At 50.1% G+C, this 19,361-nt stretch overlaps 1 protein-coding gene across 4 annotated transcripts in view; it reads right to left on the bottom strand.

Moving 5' to 3' along the window:
* The window catches only part of DPP6 (dipeptidyl peptidase like 6), an 854,635-nt gene that overhangs the window by 49,589 nt on the left and 785,685 nt on the right, over positions 1 to 19,361 (bottom strand). For all 4 annotated transcript variants that reach the window (XM_042976118.1, XM_042976101.1, XM_042976107.1 and 1 more), the window contains exons 13-16: positions 18,810 to 18,917; positions 15,924 to 16,015; positions 15,081 to 15,128; positions 13,197 to 13,315 (exon numbers count right to left, since the gene is read on the bottom strand). In XM_042976118.1, the coding sequence (XP_042832052.1) occupies positions 13,197 to 13,315; positions 15,081 to 15,128; positions 15,924 to 16,015; positions 18,810 to 18,917 (367 nt within the window). The remainder of the gene's footprint in view (positions 1 to 13,196; positions 13,316 to 15,080; positions 15,129 to 15,923; positions 16,016 to 18,809; positions 18,918 to 19,361) is intronic.

Here is a 19,361-nt window from a genome sequence, read left to right as displayed (position 1 = left end):
TATTTAAAAAAAATTAATAATTTTAATTTTATTTTTGAGAGAGAGAGAGGGAGAGAGAGAGAGAGTGCGCGAGCGACAAGGGAAGGGGCAGAGAGAAAGGGAGACACAGAATCCGAAGCAGACTTCAGGCTCCGAGCTGTCAGCACAGAGCCCGACACGGGGTTTAAACTCACGGACTGCGAGATCAGGACCCGAGCCGAAGTGGGACGCTTAACCGACTGAGCCACCCAGGCGCCCCGGACGATGCCTTACTCAAATGCCTATGGTGGTCTCCAGCAAAGTTCCTAGCACACAGAGAATTCCCTCGGTTCTCACGCCCCCCTGAACACATCCCAGTAATAGCACCAACCACATCAAATGCCATTTCTGGGATGGGTGCTCCCCCCTCAACATGAGTCCCTCAAGGCAGGATCTCTGACTGATTCTGTGCTTCCCCAGCACCTAGAGGCATACATTAGCTGCTCAATAGTTGAACTGGATGGAGGAGGGAGGTGGAGGTCAGAAGCTGCCTTAGGGAAATGTCTCCGATGCCTTCATGGTTCTGCTGAGGAACAAACCAGGCAGGAGAGCGGATACTCTGTGTTCATGGAGTCCCTACATTCACATGCATTTTGTCTCGGTCGGTATGGATGCAAAGCTATGAAGTATAAAACAGGGGGCTTTTAAAAATGCATTAGGAGTGCTGTATTATCATTCAATAGCTGTCTACCATAATCTAATACCTTCTTCTGGGGGAAAAAAAGTTAACGGAAGTGGAAGCAGATGTAACATTTAGCCAGATGTCTCTGCTCATCTTCCCTTGAATGTGACTATTTTAAGAACACGGATGATCCCACTTTGTCTCCTTTAGAGAATTGCTGACTTATTTGGCCCCACGTTTCCTGAAGAAGGTGCTTTGTAAGAAGTTTTGCTCCTTTTTCGAGCTCATTTGCAACCCTCTTGGCCCCTGCCCTGCTTTCTGCCGCCATATTGGCTTTTTTGTTGCTGTCGACAACACGGAAGAAGACAACAGTTGTTCACGTTTGACTATTAAAGTCTACGCGGTGCTGGGTGCAGCACATACAGGATTGGGGTCACCCACAATTTACAGGATCACTCATAGCTCCCATTCTTATCAGTAGTATGCATTTCCACGTTGGACATGGGCTGAACTCCTAACTGTAGGTCTCTTGTGGACTCATTTCCTTAACAGTGATTCATTATCAGCATGCAAACCTCCTGGTGGGGTGGGACAAGTGGCTCAAACCACCATCTTCTGTGTTCTCAGGCAAATGTGAGCCATCCCGTGACTGAAGCTATTGTAACTGGTGTGCGTGAAAGCCATGGAACTTATGAGAGTAAAAATGTGACTTCTGAGATTTGCCTTTCACCTTCTCCTTAGCACTTCATCCAGGTTGGCCTCTTTGGTTCCTTCTCTGGGTACAATGCACCAAGCACACAAAACTCTCGATGGCCAGCCATGGTGCTTGCTAATCAGGATGCAAAGGAGAAGAACAGTGTTACAGAAACACCAGGAAGGTAGTCAGATGGCGTGGGGTCTGGGGCTCCTACTACTAACCGGCTGTGCGGTTTGCCTGAGTCATTCAACAGCTCTGTGCCTCAGTTTCCTCAACAGCAAAGCAAGGAAAAGGGAGTCAGCCACCACCACAGTCCTTTTTGTGATAACTTTCTTTCTTCCTCACATGGACCAATGGTTCAAGTCAATGATGGCAGGCAACGACAGTGTCAAAGAGCTCCCTGAAGCAGCAAAGATCGATTTACAGCCAGCAGAGTAAGTGATAAATATCTTCACCTCTTTGAAGACAATTTATGGATGGTATAATGAGAAGAATTTATTCATACGAAAACTACCTTACTCAACCATGCTGGATAGCTAGGAATTAAGTACAAGTACCTTCAAAATATTCTTACAGATCAGTTTTAAAAAGTGTTGTGGGTTCATGAGGGTCCAGGGTTGGATCCTTGAGATAGAAACGTATCCACTTCACTTATGGCTCCTTCTGGCTATTTAAACTTTGGCTATTTAGTGACAACCAAGAGGGTAGCTCATAGCTGGGACCGAGAGATTATGAGAAACTCCCCTTGGCAATCCAGTGTGTTGTAGACGTCAGACTGTCACCTGTGGCTGGGATATGGCCTGCAAATGTTTGCTTAGCCAGAAGGAATACGTTTCAAATTTTAGTGGGTTTCCAACATTGAGAAATTCGATTTTTATATAAAAATATGGATTTTGAAGCTCTGTTGAAATACCATAAGAAATTAAATAGCTTCTGAATGGTGACAACTGACTGCAGCAGAATGGCAGGTGTTCTTTTTAGACTTAGGATGTTCCCTCCAGCACCCTCCATGCCCTGCCCCTCCCCGTTATAATCTGCAAAGTGGGGTTCACTCGACCTTCCCTCCTGTCCCCTCAAGCATCTATACTTGCAAATATTTTTAATTTTTTTCATGTTTATTTATTTTTGAGAGAGAGAGAGAGGGAGGGAGAGAGAGAGAGGGAGAGGGAGGGAGGGAGAGGGGCAGAGAGAGAGGGAAACATAGAATCCGAAGCAGGCTCCAGGCTCCAAGCTGTCAGCACAGAGCCTGACACAGGGCTCGAACTCATAAACCTTGAGATCATGCCTGAGCTGAAGTCGGACGCTTAACCGACTGAGCCAGCCAGGCGCCCTGCAAGTGTTCTCTTAAACAGTGAGGGAGGGGAGGAGCCAAAACTCATGGCTAGACAAGCATCTGTTTCCCCTTATTCCTCTTCCTTTCCATTAGCATCAATAATTAATTAAGTTTGGGATCAATTCTTTGTCTTATCAAAAATGGAAACTTTTGTTGAAAGCCAGCTGTACGTTTCCAATCTAATACCTGTAATTCACGTGTGCCAGGCAATTAGATAACATTCCCTGGTTTAAAACAAAATGTCACCTACTATTGGAACATGGGTAGAAGTGGATGGATGTTTTACTGGTGGTCAGAATGTGCCAGCACTATTGTTTAAGGTGACAGTTCTTTGAGTGTACTGCCAATGCTTCCTTGCTTCCATTTTTAAAATGTTTTGTTCTTATTTTGCTTTTGGTGTCCTATCCATGAAACACAAGATCAATGGCACAAAACTTTCCCCCGTGGGTTCTTTTAGGGGTTTTACAGTGTCAGGTCTTATGTATAACTCTTTAATCCATTTTGAGGTGTGAGTGTGTGTGTGTGTGTGTGTGTGTGTGTGTGTGTGTATGTGTGTGTGTGTGTGTGGTATAAGGTAAGGGTTCACTTAATTCTTCAGCACACAGGCACCCAGGTCTCCCACATCCCCTGCTCCCCACCAGTGGGTCTATACCCCACCTGCTGGAGCACAGCTGCCCTTCCAGAGCTGGCTGAAATCATCTAGAAGCTTCTTCTAGTTTTTTAAGCACTTTTGTTTTAGGAATCCTCATGAACAACTGCAGTACATTTTATCCAATAATTGCTAAAGTTTAGTTCCTTTGCTCATCATACGCCTCTTACTTCTCTTTGGCCAGCCCTTTTCTTTTGTTTAAGCACCTCTGTGTGTAGTTTTATCTTGTTTTGTTTTCCAGGGCAGATGTGTGAATGGTATATTTTACATATTTGAACATTCCCAAATTCCTTTTCCTGCCCACTGTATTTATTTATTTGATTTTTATTTTATTTATTTTTTTAAATGTTTATTTTTGAGAGAGTGGAAGTGGTGGAGGGGCAGGCAGAGGGGGACAGAGGATCTGAAGCGGGCTCTGTGCTGTCAGCACAGAGTCCCATGCGGGGCTCACACTCATGAACTGTGAAATCATGACCTGAGCTGAAGTCAAACTCTCAACCAACCGAGCCACCCAGGTACCCCTTCCTGCCCATTTTATGAACAAGAGCTGAGGATGGGCAGGACTGAAACTTAGAAACCGTTTTCCATCAGCAGCAGTTTATGGACTTGTTCTGCTGTTTCCTGAACTGTTGTTTCAAAGTGAGAAGTCCAATACTACTCTGAGTATTTAAAATAAGAGAAAAGGAAAGAAAAAAGAAAAGAGAAAACCCTCCACATACCCTTCCTTCTGCCCCATAACCTTATGTAATTTCTAACCTCTGAATCATCAAATTTCATTAGGAGCAATTAACTTCCTGGCTTTCCCCAAATTCTTACAAGGCATTCAATACTTCTTTCCTCTGTAATGACTCAACGCTTGGTGGGATTTTTTTCTATTATATCTTTGGTTATTTTTTCCCCTTCATCCTTCCCAGTCTCCCCTCGAACCTCCACATGGCAGAATGCATTTCTGGGATCTAGTATTCATGTCTCTCAAGTTTTGCTGGAATGTTCATCTCCATCCAGTTGCGGTCTTCTGGGTAATCCTGCTGGATCTTCTGCATTCCTGTTTGGTGGTATGCTGTCCATAATTTTGCCCAAACAAGGACACTTCTGAGAATGAAGAGAAGGGCGCTAAAAATAAAGATCAGGCCTCCATCGATCTTTGTCAGGCATTATCCAGGGCTTTCTTGGAAAACTGGGGCTTATAATTACTGCATCTATTCAGTTTTTCTTTTGAACTAAGAAAAATTAGGGGAGGGTATATATTTTGATGAGTCAATTTACTTTTTCTTCTTTTTTTTATTAAGCTTTTAGTTTTAATTCCAATATAGTTAACATGCAGTGTTTAATGTTAGTTTAACAGTTCCATATGGCACTCAGTGCTCGTCACAAGTGCCCTCCTTAATCCCCATCACCTGCTTCACCCACCCCCACCTGACCCCTCTGGAAACCACCAGTGTGTTCTCTGTAGTTAAGAGTTTGCTTCTTGGTTTGCTTCTCTTTTTTTTCATTTTGTCTCTTTCATTTGTCTCTTAGTTCACTTGTTTTGTTTCTTAAATTCCACCTATAAGTAAAATCATAACGGTATTTGTCTTTCTCTGACTGACTTATTTCACTTAGCATCATACACTCTAGCTCTATGCATGTTGTTGCAAATGGCAAGATTTCATTATTTTTAATGGCTGAGTAACATTCCATTGTGTATATATGTCACGTCTTCTTTACCCATTCATCAGTTGAGGTACTCTTGGGCTGCTTTCATAATTTGCCTTTTGTAAATAATGCTGCAATAAAAATAGAGCTACATATATTCCTTCTAATTGATGTTTTCCCCCCTTTTTGGGAAAATACTCAGTAATATGATTACTGGATGGTAGGGTAGTTCTATTTTTAAATTTTTGAGGACCCTCCACACTGTTTTCCACAGCGGATGCACCTGTTTATATTCCCAGCAACAGTGCACGAAGGTTCCTTTTTTGTCCACATCCTTGCCAACACCTGTTGTTTCTTGTGTTTTTTTATTTTAGCCAATCTGGCAGGTGTGGGATGATATCTCATTGTAGTTTTGATTTGCATTTCCCTGATGACGAGTGATGTTGAGCATCTTTTCATGTGTCTAGTGGCCATCTGGATGTCTTATTTGGAGAGATGTCTCTTCATATCTGCTGCACATTTTGTAACTGGGTTGTTTTTGGGTGTTGACTTGTATCAGTTCTCCATATGCTTTGGATACTAATATCTGATCCATTTATCGGATATGCCATTTGCAAACATCTCCCATTCTGTAGGTTGTCTTTTTGTTTTATCGATTGTTTTTTAATTTTTTTTTTTTGTAATTACATCCTTCATCACTTATGCTACATACACATCCTAGGCTTTGGACTTTGGAATTAACTCTCAGTGTGATCTATTTCTATTTACTTTTCAAAAATTTTTCAATGTTCTGGTCTGCAGGCAACCCCTTCCTGGTGACTCAGTGGTGCCATTTATTTTTTAATTTTATGTTTCTTCTACTATTTTACATATGTACTCAGGAAGCTGTCCTTAAGGAAAAGATGCTTTAGGAAATGTGATGGTGGTCAGGAGCAAAGTGGCTGACTGGAGTCGGGGCAGTGGGCATAAAAGGAGAGCGTGGGTCACAGAGGCACCATAGTTGCACCGAATGGTATTATTTATTGTCAACGCACATTTCAAGTAGAATGCTGTCAGGAAAGACTTCTCATTTTGCAGAAGGTACCTTGTCACCTGGTGCTGGAACAGCTCAGACATTTGCCCCGTGATGGGGAAGGTGTCCAGTGGGCAAGTGGGAAGTGTCTTTCTGAGGGAGATGCTTGTTTTGTTGTCACTGAAGAGCAACGAGGCTCCTGCTCAGTGACTTGCTTGGGGTCTGGGAGCTTTTACTGATGAGTTTAGCATCTTCCAAAGTATTCATGTAAATTATACTGATGATACAACCTGCCCCGAGAATCCCTCTCCTTGTTCTTGATACCCACAGCTTCAGAGGGAGTAGCTCCAAATGTCTGAGAGATTGAAGAGATGTTCTTCCTCACAAACACGCTGGCAACGCTCCAAGGAGTCTCAAACTTGGTTCCAAACATTCGCTTGGACAAACTCAAAATTAAAATAGGGTCGCCCAGGTTAATGGCTTGGAAACTTGGTATAAGAGACGCCTAGAGGATTACGTGCTTTTCCCTTTTCAAATCTTGTTGCACGGCATCAGTATTGCCCCATGTTTGAAGCGAATAATATAGTTTCATCAGCGAGGATGCAGATTATTATTTTTCTAGCTCTGGCACTATCATTTACAGTTATCTGAAATAATTTCAGTAGAAGAGTGTATTTCATGCCTACATTGGGCCGGGATGTAAGAGGGTGCACCTGCTTAGATGTACACTGAAGGACTGGGTGTGAATGGGCATCACCCCGGGGCCACTTTGGAGGGGTCTGGAGCTTTCTTCTCCTCACTTCAAAAGATGTATGACTGGCCGAGTTGTCTTTCAGCCAGAAACCTTAGGCCACAAGCTTCCCTCGGGATACTTTCTGTAGTGATGTCAAGATTAATAGCTTTCCACTCCCTCCAGGAACAGATGTGTGGTAGGTGGGCACCACCTCCTCCCTCACTGCTGCATGTGGCAGACATGACCAATCAATCGTTCACCTCTTCCCTGTTGCGTGTGGCAGACACGACCCATCAATCGCTCATGAGGCTCTTTCTTGCTGAGCCTGGACTTGGCCAAGGCATCCTTCTTATGCACAGCACTGCAGCCAGAGACTTCCAGTGTGGAGTTGATCTTCAAGGCTGAAACCCATTTTTCATCCCTGCCACTCATGGCTTTGTTTTGACTAAAACTCATGGAGAACTAATATAGTGCCTCGGTGTACATTTCCCCCTCTGTTATATTCCTCAAGGTCAGGACATGGCCAGGGCAGCTGAGAGCACTGGGTATCTGATGGAGTAAAGGCGGAGAGGGGAAATGGCACAGGAGGAGGAAATATCCAGTGCTGATGAAAATAAGAAAATTTGGTTCCTTCCTAACTTCCACCAAGAACCAGCTGTGGAGGGCCCTGTAGGCATCTGCCCTTCTGAAGTCACCAGGTACTTCACCTCCATGCCTCACACATGGGTGAGCTAAGGTTCTGTGACTCTGGCAACTACAGTCACTTCTGGAACTTTCTATCCTGCTAGTGTGAGTGCAGACCCAGGGCTTCTGGCACAGCCTGGTGAGGTATGAGGATGGCCACTCACATCTGGAAACACCGAGTAAGGGATTTGCTTCACTAATTTCACAGAAGGTAACCATCTGTCATGTTAGCCCCACCTTCTGGATGCTGAGTCGGTAGCTGGAGGATGGCTAAGACACTCTCCTTTGATCACCGAGGTAACGATGGTGACGATGGTGACTGGGGTCACAATATTAGTTATCACTTATTAGGCATTTGCTGTGCCTCGGACATCATGCCAAGCAGTCCACGTGCATTGCCTCCATGAATCCAGACAAGAGCTTTGTGAGACAGCTACTGTTGTGGCCCCAGTTTTCAGGATGAGGAAGTCGAGGGTTTGGCAAGGCCAGCCAACGTGGCCACATCACGAAGCTAGTGAGTGGAGGGGCCCAGCTTCTAGCCAGGTCTGTCCAATTCCATCCTTCATTGCTCTCCATTTCTGTGATTTCTCTTTCTCCGTGGCAGCGATGGTGATGATAGAGCCCCGAGCATTTAGTACTAAGAAAAGCAGTAATCGGGATACAGTCACTTGCTTTATTTTAAGCTTCCATATTTTGTTTCAATTTGACTTCAAGATGGAGAAGCTGTCCTGATAAATCAAGTCGCTGACTTTATGGCCGAATGTCTTAACCACTGGCAAATGGCTCCGTAAATAACAACGTAACAGCAAAGGGGGGTGAAGTCCAGACCGCAGCAGGATTCATAACAAAGGTTCTCCACTCAGAACAGAACGAAAAGCTCGAGTTCCACCATGTTTGGTTCCAAGAAAAAGAAGTTTATTTATTAACTTTTAAAAATAGAAAACTGTTTTTGATATAAAACAGCAAATGCCTGATTCATGCACAGGTCCCATTTTCCTGGTGAAGCTTTGGTGTTTCTTAGAAACAGGACTGACTGAGTCCTTCTGACAAACTTGGAGGAAAATGAATCATGTGCTTGGGATTCAGTTTGAAGAGAAAAATCCAATTGTCTAAACAGAGGCTATGATTGTAAAACTCAAATTATGTAAACTGGGTGCTTTGATTCAGTTGCACGGTGGCTCTCCTGGATGAATTCAGCCGGGGAGGAGAAAAATCCTAACAACTTTTCAAAGCTCCATGTGACTCGAGTATTCATTTGACTTTCTGACATGGAGGAAGAATTTCTGGAGAAAACGTACACTTCTTCCGCCAACATGCCAGCGTTATCTTCCAAAAACATGGTTTGGAAACTATCACTCTCTGCAGAGGCCCCTCTCACTCTTTCTAGAATGTGGTAGAGCCATTGGGAACGGTCTCTGTCACAAAGTCTCACGTGGTTGCCCTTAAATTTGTGTCCCTGAGAAAACCGACAACAGTTCCTTTCCTCTCTTTCTTATAGAAGAAGGTGAATGGAGTCACAGAAGGGAGGTCCTGTGGGTCAACTGTATCTCCCCGTGAAAGATATGTTGCAGTTCCCACCCCAGTACCTGTGGATGTGACCTTATTTGGAAATAGGGTCTTTGTAAATGCAATCAAGTTAAGATGAAGTCGACTGGAGTAGGTGGGTCCTCACCTGTGGTTGGTGTCCTTACAAGGAGAGAGAAACTGGGGTCCAGAGACACAGGGCCACGTGCCAGTGGAGGCAGAGGTCGGGGTAGGACATCTACAAGGTGGGGAACACCCAGGATCACTGGCAGCACCAGAAGCTGGAGGGAGGCATGGAGCAGGTTCCCTCTCAGAGCCTCCACGAGGAGTCAGCCCTGCAGACGACTTGCTTTCAGACTTCTGGTCTCCAGAACTGGGAGAGTATACATTTTTGCTGCGTTAAGCCCACCCGGCTTGTGGTCATTTGCTACAGCAGCCCCGGGGAACTAATACAGGAGGTGAGTAATTTTTCTTTAAACGTGACACTGGGGTCACCCAAGACTCAAAGTTGGACGTCACAGCTCTGCGGGAGATGCAGCCTGGCTTCTGATCTGGGTGCTCCAGGACAGCTGAGGAACCAGTGACAGTTTCTGTCACACATGCTGGTCCGAGGGTGCCCACGCTGCCTGGGCTTGTTCATCCCAAGGGTTGATAAAAATTGACCCTTGCCTGGGGCGCCTGGGTGGCTCAGTCGGTTAAGCGTCCGACTTCAGTTCAGGTCATGATCTCATGGCTGGTGGGTTCAAACCCCGCATCGGGCTCTGTGCCAACAGCTCAGAGCCTGGAGCCTGCTTCGGATTCTGTATCTCCCTCTCTCTCTCTGCCCCTTGCCCACTCACACTCTGTCTCTCCATCTCTTAAAAATAAATAAACATTAAAAAAGTTTTTTAAAAAAATCAACCCTTGGCCTGAAAGAAGGTCTGGGGGATATATCAATCAGGTGTCCATTGATCGATCAAAGACCAAGCGTGCAAGTGTGGAATAGTATGTTCAGTGTAGGGAACTCTAAGATCTCTTTGTGTTAGAGACAGATGGCAAGCAATCAGAAATGGAAACATAAACGTCAAATATTATAAGGAATGTACTTTTCAAACTGTGAAGAGCTGAACAGAGTTTAGGTATTTCTATCACCACCCATCTTACAGGGTCATTGGGGAGACCAGCAAGTGTAGAAACTGAAAGCTTGCTGGGTTTTCTGGAAAATCGCTATAAGATGTCACATCGTAATGCAGTATTTTGAATGCATCTGGCTTCACTGCTAGACCCTAGAGATCGGAAAAGAAATCTAAACATCTGTGTACTTATTATGTAGGTGAGTTTCTACAAGGTTCCACTGTATCTGGTTTACAGGAACTTTTCATGCAAGCCTTCCGCGGCCATCTGAAACCCATGACTTTTTGCTAGAAATACCGGCACAGGGAGATGGGACCCAGCTAGGTAATGAGTGGATGTAAGCACTGCAAACATTTCGGAGTCTTGCCTTACCTGTGCTATTTTAATCGATGGTGTGCAAAGGTATGAAAATAATTTATGCATTTAAAAGTTTTACATACTTAATAAAAATTAAGAAGTTAAGAATTATAAACAAACACAGAAATGAGAAGCCTTGAGACAGCACAGAATAAATGTTAAGGAAGTGTCACAGGAGAGGGCACCAGATGATAAGACTAAGAGGAAATCTGTGACGATGAGGGTGGAGGTTACGGTCTCACCAGGAGAAGGACAACGCATGGAAGGGCCAGTCACAGACAAGCATTCACTGCAGACAAGTGATGGGCGACGATCAGCTGGGACAGAGGGACAATGTAAATTAAGGGACAGAACCATCGCAGATAAACTCAGCAAAACCCATCACAGCGGAAGGTCCGCAGGCAAAGCAGGAGGAGTTCAGATGGGGTACCTCAATTTTGTGGTCTTACAGCCGCTTGTGTGGTCCCCAGCCCTGTGGACTCCCCCAGCGTGACGGCCTGCGGCCGCTCTGATTAAGCACTTGCTTTGGCCGCTGGGTGTCTGCCGTGCCCCGGTTCTAAACCCTTGGTCCAAACCTCCTCCTGCACGATGGGCCGAGCCCTTCTGAGTGTGGGAGCGTTCACAGATTCCCCTTCCCCCAATCACAGAGAATCCTCTACTGTCATTACGTTTTCTTCAGCCTAGAAGGGAAGGACTTGTTGTTCTGGCTACATCTTAGGGGCCATGTTAATCTACCCGAAGTGTCGCAGGAGCCGGGAAGGAGAGCCTCTAGAGCTGGGGGTGGGGACATTGTTTTGGTCAGAGGTTCATAGGAATCTCTGGAGTAGCGAGTAGAGTAGCGTTGGGGTGTGAAAGCAACACAGGGGAGGGAGTTGAATCAATGCTGCTTGGGTCCACTTTAATCTCTGCCGAGAAACATGGGGGAAAATAAAATCACTGAGAATTAATTTTGGTTGTTAAATTGGACTTCTTAAATGCATGCCTCTGCTGGACCGATGGGGGCTCACAGGCCGTGGGGGGGACCCTCCACGCGATCTCAGCATGCCCAACGCTCCTCCTCACGCTGCATCCCCCTCCCCCCGCCCTGTGACACTGCACTCGACACTCTGAATCCCTCCCTTGCCCACCTCATCTTTCCTTGATTCTTCTTCCCCCACAAAAATCCCAAGCAATCAAACTGGGTGCAATCATCCCCTTCTGAAGTCTCACCCCCATGACAGTCGTCACCACCGCTCACGGGGTTAACCGTCCCTCGGCGCAGGACGGGGATTCGCTTTCACTGCGGCCAAGTCCGTGGTCTCTCATCATTGCATCTGGGTTCTGAAAGTTTGCTGCTATTGGTTTTGTACACTTATGTTTGTTTGTTTGTCTTTTACAAAGTCCCTTTTTAAAAATGAGGGTTTGGTCAGGCTTTGGGGGAAAGGTCAATTTGGGCATTCAAGTTACTTTCACCAGAAAATAGGTTATCATACAAAAAATTTATACAGAGAAATTTTGTAGAGAAGAGGGCTAGTTTAAGCTTACCTTACGATAAGGCAACATGTTCAATATTTAAATGGATTTTAAATGATGGATCCTCGTCTGGGATGTTCTTTAAATGCACTTTGATTTTTCTCTTCTGTATTTTATCATGATGTTTCAGTGTTTCCTTCTGGGGACAAGATTCCAGATGCGTGATTGTGTAGCTCTGGTCAGACTCTTGTCTCAGCTCCTAGTGGGTCGGTTTCCTGGCCACATAAACCCTACATTTTCCCAGGCTGTAATTTCCCAAAGATCCTGCCACAGGGCGGCAGGTGTCGCTGGCCTGGTAGCCAGGAGACCTTGATGCTGGTTCCCTGTGCATCACCCAACCTCCCGTCGACGGATGAAGCCAGTGGACTGGTTCTTAGGCTCTCTCCTCTTTCGGCCACTTGCTGTCTGTCTGCTTCCCGGGCAGCACGGGAAAGAGGAGTTTGGTACCACCTTCCTTCCAGGGGACTGCGGGAGGGGGTGGCTACAGTTGTAATTCAGAGGTTCCCCATCGTCTTGGGAGAACGTCTGGGGCTGAGCCTGTGGTGGTCAAGGGGCCGAGTCTTCCTGGCTTTTCACGATTTTGGAAGATACTCACAAAAAGGGGATGAGGTCACGCACTGGTGTGCAGCTGGCGAAGGCCAACGAAGACAGTGCTCTCACAGACATTCCTCCTTCTGCACCCGCGACTCGTGGGCCTGAATTGGTCCTGGTCCCAGTCAGTTCCACCTGCAGCAACGTGGTCTCAGGAGCTCTTGAGACACGCTTTGTAACAACCGTATTTATTTGTGGATTCAGACCTTATCCTTCCCACATACGAGGACAAGATGCAAAGACACTGGCTTTTCCACCGTGGGACATGCCTACTGTTTCGTGTATGCTGACGGGTGTGATCAGGAACTTTCTGGGATAAGTTACCCCCACGTTAGGTCATAGGACGATAATTTCTTTTCTGCCTGAGACTTCTAGATCACCTCGATCCTTAAATATGCTTAAGAAGTTGAGCTTTGAGAAGTTTATTACCTTTATAAATGGCGAAGGTTCATCAACATGTGGGGCACTTATCTACTTCCTAGGACTTTTTGTTTGGAGAATGTGGAGGAACTCTGGGATTAAGTGGCATAGCGGGTAAACGCCCTGATAAGCCGTAAACTGCAGAGACGGTCCGGTAACCCTGCCCGCGTGAGCCCACCTGGGCGGGTCCCTGCCTGGTCTGGGACGGGCTCCCACCGCCACCCCCCTGCCGGTGGCCGGGACGCTCGAGGATCTCAGTGCTGACTTAGAGGCGGGTCCAGAGGGCCTCAGCCTACCTTCGCACTTGAGGAGGAAGAAGTCCGCGCTGTGGCTGAAGGATGCACTGAAGTAGGTGCAATTCTCCACCAGGTCACAGGACATGCACTGCCTGTTGAAGCTGCCCACCGTGCTGGCGCTGGAGGAACAAAGACGGCGGGGCGTGAACCCAGGCGGCGAGGAGACCGGCCCAGGGCGCAGGGCCCAAACCCCCAGCTCGGCCTTCAGGGCTGGTGGCTTCTCTCCTTTCAAGGGCGCTCGCGAGTCCCTGACGCTCCATGGTGGGCCTTTCTCCTGCCCGTCCCCCCGGGAAGACCCGAATGCTCTGTTCTGTTCTCCCCTTCCCTGGCGGCCAGGCCCCCCTCGGAAGAGCTCACGGCACGCGTGCTCTCTGGGTGCACACGTGACAGTGCACGCTTGGTCACCTGCGCCTGTGCGTGCCCCCGCTGGGAAGGGGAAGACGCACAGTGCCTGGTGCCGTTATCTAGTACTTTAGACCCACGCCTCTGGTCTGAGGAGACGGCTCGCTCTTTGAGAACAGGAGCTCGTCTTCCGAATCTCCGAATTTCCTAGGAGAACCTAGCACCGGTGCATGACGCATCAGGAACCCCAGGGGCATGGGCTGAACCGGGCTCTGGCTACTTCGGAGCCACACGGAGACGTGGAGCTTCTCACTTGTTGGGGGGGGGGGGCGGAGCAGGAACCCCGGGACCACGCGGAACAAGCACAAGCTCACGTCAAGAAGGCCTGAAATGTGTTCCCCAAAATGAAGATACCGAGGAGGCTTTGCATGTACCTGGAGGGGGTTCCTGCCTGAGCACTTTGCCGGGGAAGGTCCCCTCCCCCCACAGGCCCCGCAGGAGACCTGCCCACAAGGGTGACGGTAGCTTGCGCCCAGGAGAAGACGGCCTTCTAACGGTATTCATAAGGCGGAGGAAAAGGGAGGCGGTCTGCCTCGAACCCCTTCATTCTTGGGGTGACAGGACTGATCTAAGTAATGCTGGCAGGCACGCCCGGCTACACGGAGCAGCGGGCCTGTGACCACGTGGGTTTGCCAGAGTTCTCTCCCCTCCAGAGGGACTCCCCTGTGCTGGCCTTCTGTGCCCTCAGCACACGCACCGATGGGTGGAAGGGGACACGCTGTCCTCCTGAGAGGGATTCTCCAGCGTCCCCGCGGCAGGGAGGGGAGCCAGGCGTCGGCTCCATCCAGCCTGAGTCACCCCCTCGGGCCCTCGGGTCCCCACGGGGCGGCTGGTGTGCCTGCGGGCTGTGACCAGCACCCACCGACCTTCTAGTCTGGGAAACATGGAGGAGGTAAGAGGTTGTGCTATTTCCACGTCTGGTGATACCAGTTCAGAACCCAAGGCTTTCCCCGGTGGGAACAGTGACTGGGGCAGGTGACAGGACCTGATGCCAGGGAGAACAGACCCTGGAAGAAGTCGCCTCTCCAGGGTTCAGACGGCACCCTTCCCCTGCCTCGTCTGGGGTTCCAGATCTGACCGCTGTCACAGCAAGACGGTGGCGACACGGAGCCCGTAGAGGGCCTCCTCCCTGCCCGACACGGGCCACGCCCGACCCGACTTGCCTCCCATCAGCCCCCCCCCCATGGGAATGAGCCCGCCACATCACATTTACATAAAGTTGAGAAGAAAGAGGCCGGGTTTTCAACACAAGTAAGTACGTCGGGGGTGGGGAGCAAACACCCCCGCGTTGGAGAAACGCAGAAAAATCAAGCTTCAAATTTGGTGGCCTCTGCATTTCTTGTTATTTGTCTCCGGACCTTACAGCTGCCTCTGTGGTGGTCCCCTGCACAGCCCCCCCCCCCCCCCCCGGGGGTACCGCGTCCCCGCACGAGTCACCAGGCCTTCTGAAGGCGGAGCCCCGCGTGCGGCCAGCCCACATACCTGTAGAGCTGTCGCCTCCGAGGCAGGTCCTCCGTGCTCAGGAAGTAGCTGCAAAGACCGGGGGGGGGGGACAACAGGGATTAGTGGTCCCAGGGTGGGCTCGTGTCCCCTGCAGGGCTCTGTCTGCAGACGCTCCCTGGGACTCTGCCCGTGCGTGGTGACGGGACCTGCTGTCCTGCTCAGGCCCAGCCCCGGGCACGGGTGGGGAGAGTCGCACACCCAGGGGCCTCACTGGGGCTCCGCTGAGGGCCGAGGACGGTGTACAACTGGACTCAGGTGCGGGCATCCCTTTACAAGCCGTTGGCCTCCTGGAGGGCCGGGACCCGAGCACCCTCGACACCAGTCCAGACGTAAAGCCTGGGGCAGTGGTGTTCGTCTGCCACTGGAGTGCGGGCACCCGGGCCCTGGTCCCACCACCGGGGAGGAAGAGTGGCATCCCGGGCCTGGCCTCCACTGTCGGAGCTGAACCCTGGCTCCCTGTCACCGTCTGGATAAGCCGCAGTCAACGACTCAACCGCTCTGTGTGTCGGCTTATTTACATTAGGAGCGGGGAAAGCAGTGACACCCCCCCCCCCCCAACCCCGGACTGCTGAGCCGAAGGACAGAACGGTCACAACGCGCCCCGCACGGGGCCTGGAGCTCACAAGGAGTACAGACCCGTCCTGCCACCGCCTGTCCCCCTGTGTCACCCCGCAGGGCTGGTCACTCAGCTTCCTCTGCTCAGTGTCTGGCAACTTTGGAGGTGGGGCCGCTGGGAGACAGAACCCAGTGAGTGTCGTCTGACCAGAAGTAAGGGCCGCATTTCGCCAGGGTCTTGCCGGCCCCGCGGACTGCCCCACTTACATCTTGTTCCGCTTCTCGTCGTAGGACAGGATCTTGGTGACGTCCCAGTCTCCAGATGTGATGGACTGAATGTTGTCGTTGCTGCTGTTGGGCTGGAACACAGACAGGACATGGCAGAGCTGGTGAGCCCGAGTCCCTCCGTGGGGTCCCCCCCGCCAAGTCCTCTCCTCTGACTGGGGCTTGCATCCAGCCCGTCCACAAAGCCTCGGCTGGCACCCCCAGGTCCTAGCCCTCCCCCTCCTCCAGAGTCCACATCCGTGGTACTTGTCACCTGGTGCCATGATGGCCAGGGCCACCAACCATGACACATGGGTGTCACTAGAGGCAGCAATGGCCACTCTGCACATGCATGCTGCTGATGCTGTTTTGTAAAATTTGTGAATCTCATTAGTAGAGTCATTACTACAGGAAGACTGGGAGTGAGGAAAGAGGAATATGGGGGGGTATGAAACAGGACAAGGAAACAGATGGAGGGGAGGGAGGAGGAAAGGAAGGAGGGAGGGAGGGAGGAGGGAAGGAGGGAGGAAAAGATGAAAGAAGAAAAGAAGGAAGAGGGGAAGGAAGGGGAAGGAAGTCAGGAAGAGAGGGGGAGGAAGGGAGGGAGGGAAGGAAGGAAGGAGGGAAGGAAGAGGGGAAGGAAGGCAGGAAAAGAGCGGGGAAGACAGGAAGGAGAGAGGAAGGGAAGGAGGGAGGGAGGGAAGAGGTAAAGAAGGAGGAAGAGATGAAAGAAGAAAAGAAGGAAGAGGGGAAGGAAGGGGAAGGAAGGCAGCAAGAGAGGGGGAAGAAGGGAGGGAGGGAAGGAAGGAGGGAAGGAAGAGGGGAAGGAAGGCAGGAAAAGAGGGGGGAAGACAGGAAGGAGAGAGGAAGGGAAGGAGGGAGGGAGGAAGGTAGAGAAGGAAGGAGAGAGGGAAGGAGGGAGGGAGGAGACGCGTCTATCATTCTCTGCCATCATTTACAAGGATGGTTCGAATCCCTCTCTCTCCCCAAGTGCCTCCCAGAGTGGAATAATTCTGACAATAAACCGTAATGGAGGGAGGTGCGGCCATTGCGACAGGAACGACGTGATCTGGAACGCGGTGTGCTGGAGGGCAGGTGCTCAGGGAGGCAGGTGGGAATCGGATGGTGACTAAGGCAGAGCCCACGGGGGTCTCAGGGGAAGGGAGAGCCCGCAGGGAGCAGGGAAGCAGGGGTGCGGGGGATTCTGGATGACGGGGGTGGCCTGAGGGGCTCCTGGCCAGGGGGGTGCTCTCCTGGATGAAGGCGGGCCTGCTTCCTGCAGGGATGTTAACAGGGCACTCTGTGCATGAATTCAGGGACACGGCCACATGCAAACACATAAACGTTTTCAATCTTGGTTAATGTGATCCAAAATGTGGAAACAGGACTCTGGTGCCACAGTGACCAACGGAAAGTCGGCCAGAGAGCAGTCACCGTCAGTCATGCGGTCACTTGGGCTGGAGACTCAGGCCCCTACAGCCTTGCCTCCGGGAACCAGGCCCCCCACGGTCACTGCTGGGTCTCCGCTACTGTTCCCTGTGTCACACCTGCCCTTAAGTGGGGTGTCCTCAGCATGTTCTTTTGAAATTGTCTTTTGGCCCAAATCCTAAATAGGAGTCTTCCATTAGTAGCTACAGGATATTTTTGATAACTATTTAAAATCAAATTTTAATTCACCTATCCTGGGCCCCAAATAACTTCAGCTCTCTCAGAAATGGAATCCATGCTCGGAAGACGAGGGTCATGGTCACAGAAATGCCACGCCCTCTCTGCACCTTCTTCCTAAAGGCAGCACTCCCTGAACACTCAGTGCCCTGAGCTTCCTGGGGCGACAGGTCTGCAGCAAACAGCGTTCACCAAGATCTCTGCTTCCGGTTCTAAATCCGCGTACATTAAGCTCAGCGATGCCCTGCTCCTAAGCCACCAGACCCCAGAGTCAGGTGAGTGGCAGCAGGCGGGAGCAGAGTAATGGCATAGTGCCTACACCTGGCTCAAAGACAGCATGTCCTAGGACACCGCACTGTGAGGCACTAGACCCGTGTCCCTGGGAGACCTGTGTCCCTGGGAGAGAGGGTCGGGGACAGCACAACAGACGGGGAGGGAGGGTCGAGGGCACAGGATCGTCTACAAAGTAGTAGACCCAAGTCCCAGGGCTCATACCCAACACCGGGTCCCACAGCCCCCTATGCTACTGTCAGAAGTGTTATTTAACGTTTTTTTTTGTTTTTTGTTTTTTTTTAATTTATTTTTGAGACAGAGAGAGACAGAGCATGAATGGGGGAGGGGCAGAGAGAGAGGGAGACACAGAACCGGAAGCAGGCTCCAGGCTCTGAGCCATCAGCCCAGAGCCCGATGCGGGGCTCGAACTCACGGACCGTGAGATCGTGACCTGAGCTGAAGTCGGATGCTTAACCGACTGAGCCACCCAGGCGCCCCCAGAAGTGTTATTTAAAAAAATTTTTTTTAATGTTTATTTTTGAGAGAGAAAGAGCATGAGTGGAGGAGGGGCAGAGAGAGAGGGAGACACAGAATCTGAAATGGGCTCCAGGCTCTGAGATGTCAGCACAGAGCCGGATGCGAGGCTTGAACCCACGAATTGTGAGATCGTGACCTGAGCTGAAGTCGGACGTTTAACCGACTGAGTCACCCAGGGGCCCCGAAGTGTCATCGCATTTTCGAGCCATAACAGAAAGGGCACACGTGCGACCCAGCGTCTCAAGCCCTGGGCTTTGCGAGCGCCCCATTCTGCCCCACCTTGGGGAAACCACCTCCCAGTTCAAGAACCCGGACTCACTCTGGGGACCTTGCAGATGATCAGGGCACACAGAGTGGTCCCCACTAGGGGCTGTCACCAGCACAGCGGGAAGTTTTAGAAACGGTCGGGATTACCTGGGACGACGAGACGGTGATGTGATAGAATTTCCCTTGTCCCCCCTGTGGGATGGCTCTGACGAAGAAGAACTTCCGGCCGTCCTTGGAGAACACCGGCTCCTCGTTCTACGGACAAAAGCAGAGTGTGAAAAGGCTTCGTTGTGTGTGGAAAAGGTCTACCACAGACGATACATCCTGAGAGCCCCCTCCTCTGCCATTTGTAATGGGGGGTGCGGTGGAAAGAATCAACAGTGCGTGGGCCTCTCCTCTCCTTGGGAAGCACGAGTCAAAGCTTCTGTTTCCCGAGGAACAATGAGGAATTCAGCAGAGACTTCAGGAAGGCGCCGAGCGCGGAGCGGGCTTGTCGCAGGCCCCCAGGCGGGGCAGGACCTCAGCAAGGAGAGTGCCCGGGGCACCTGCCCCTCTCACCGCGGCTCCGTGAGAGCAGAGCCCAGGGCAGCACCTGTCCAGGCACACCCGCCTCCACCTTGAAGGACCGAACCTGGAACACTCACAAGTTTGTGCCTGAAAATGAATTCTACCACGTTCGGTCCCGTCTTTTGTTCTTTA

Source organism: Panthera tigris, chromosome A2, assembly GCF_018350195.1.
Source record: "Panthera tigris isolate Pti1 chromosome A2, P.tigris_Pti1_mat1.1, whole genome shotgun sequence".
NCBI lineage: Eukaryota > Metazoa > Chordata > Mammalia > Carnivora > Felidae > Panthera > Panthera tigris.
This window is presented reverse-complemented; position numbering and strand designations above follow the sequence as displayed.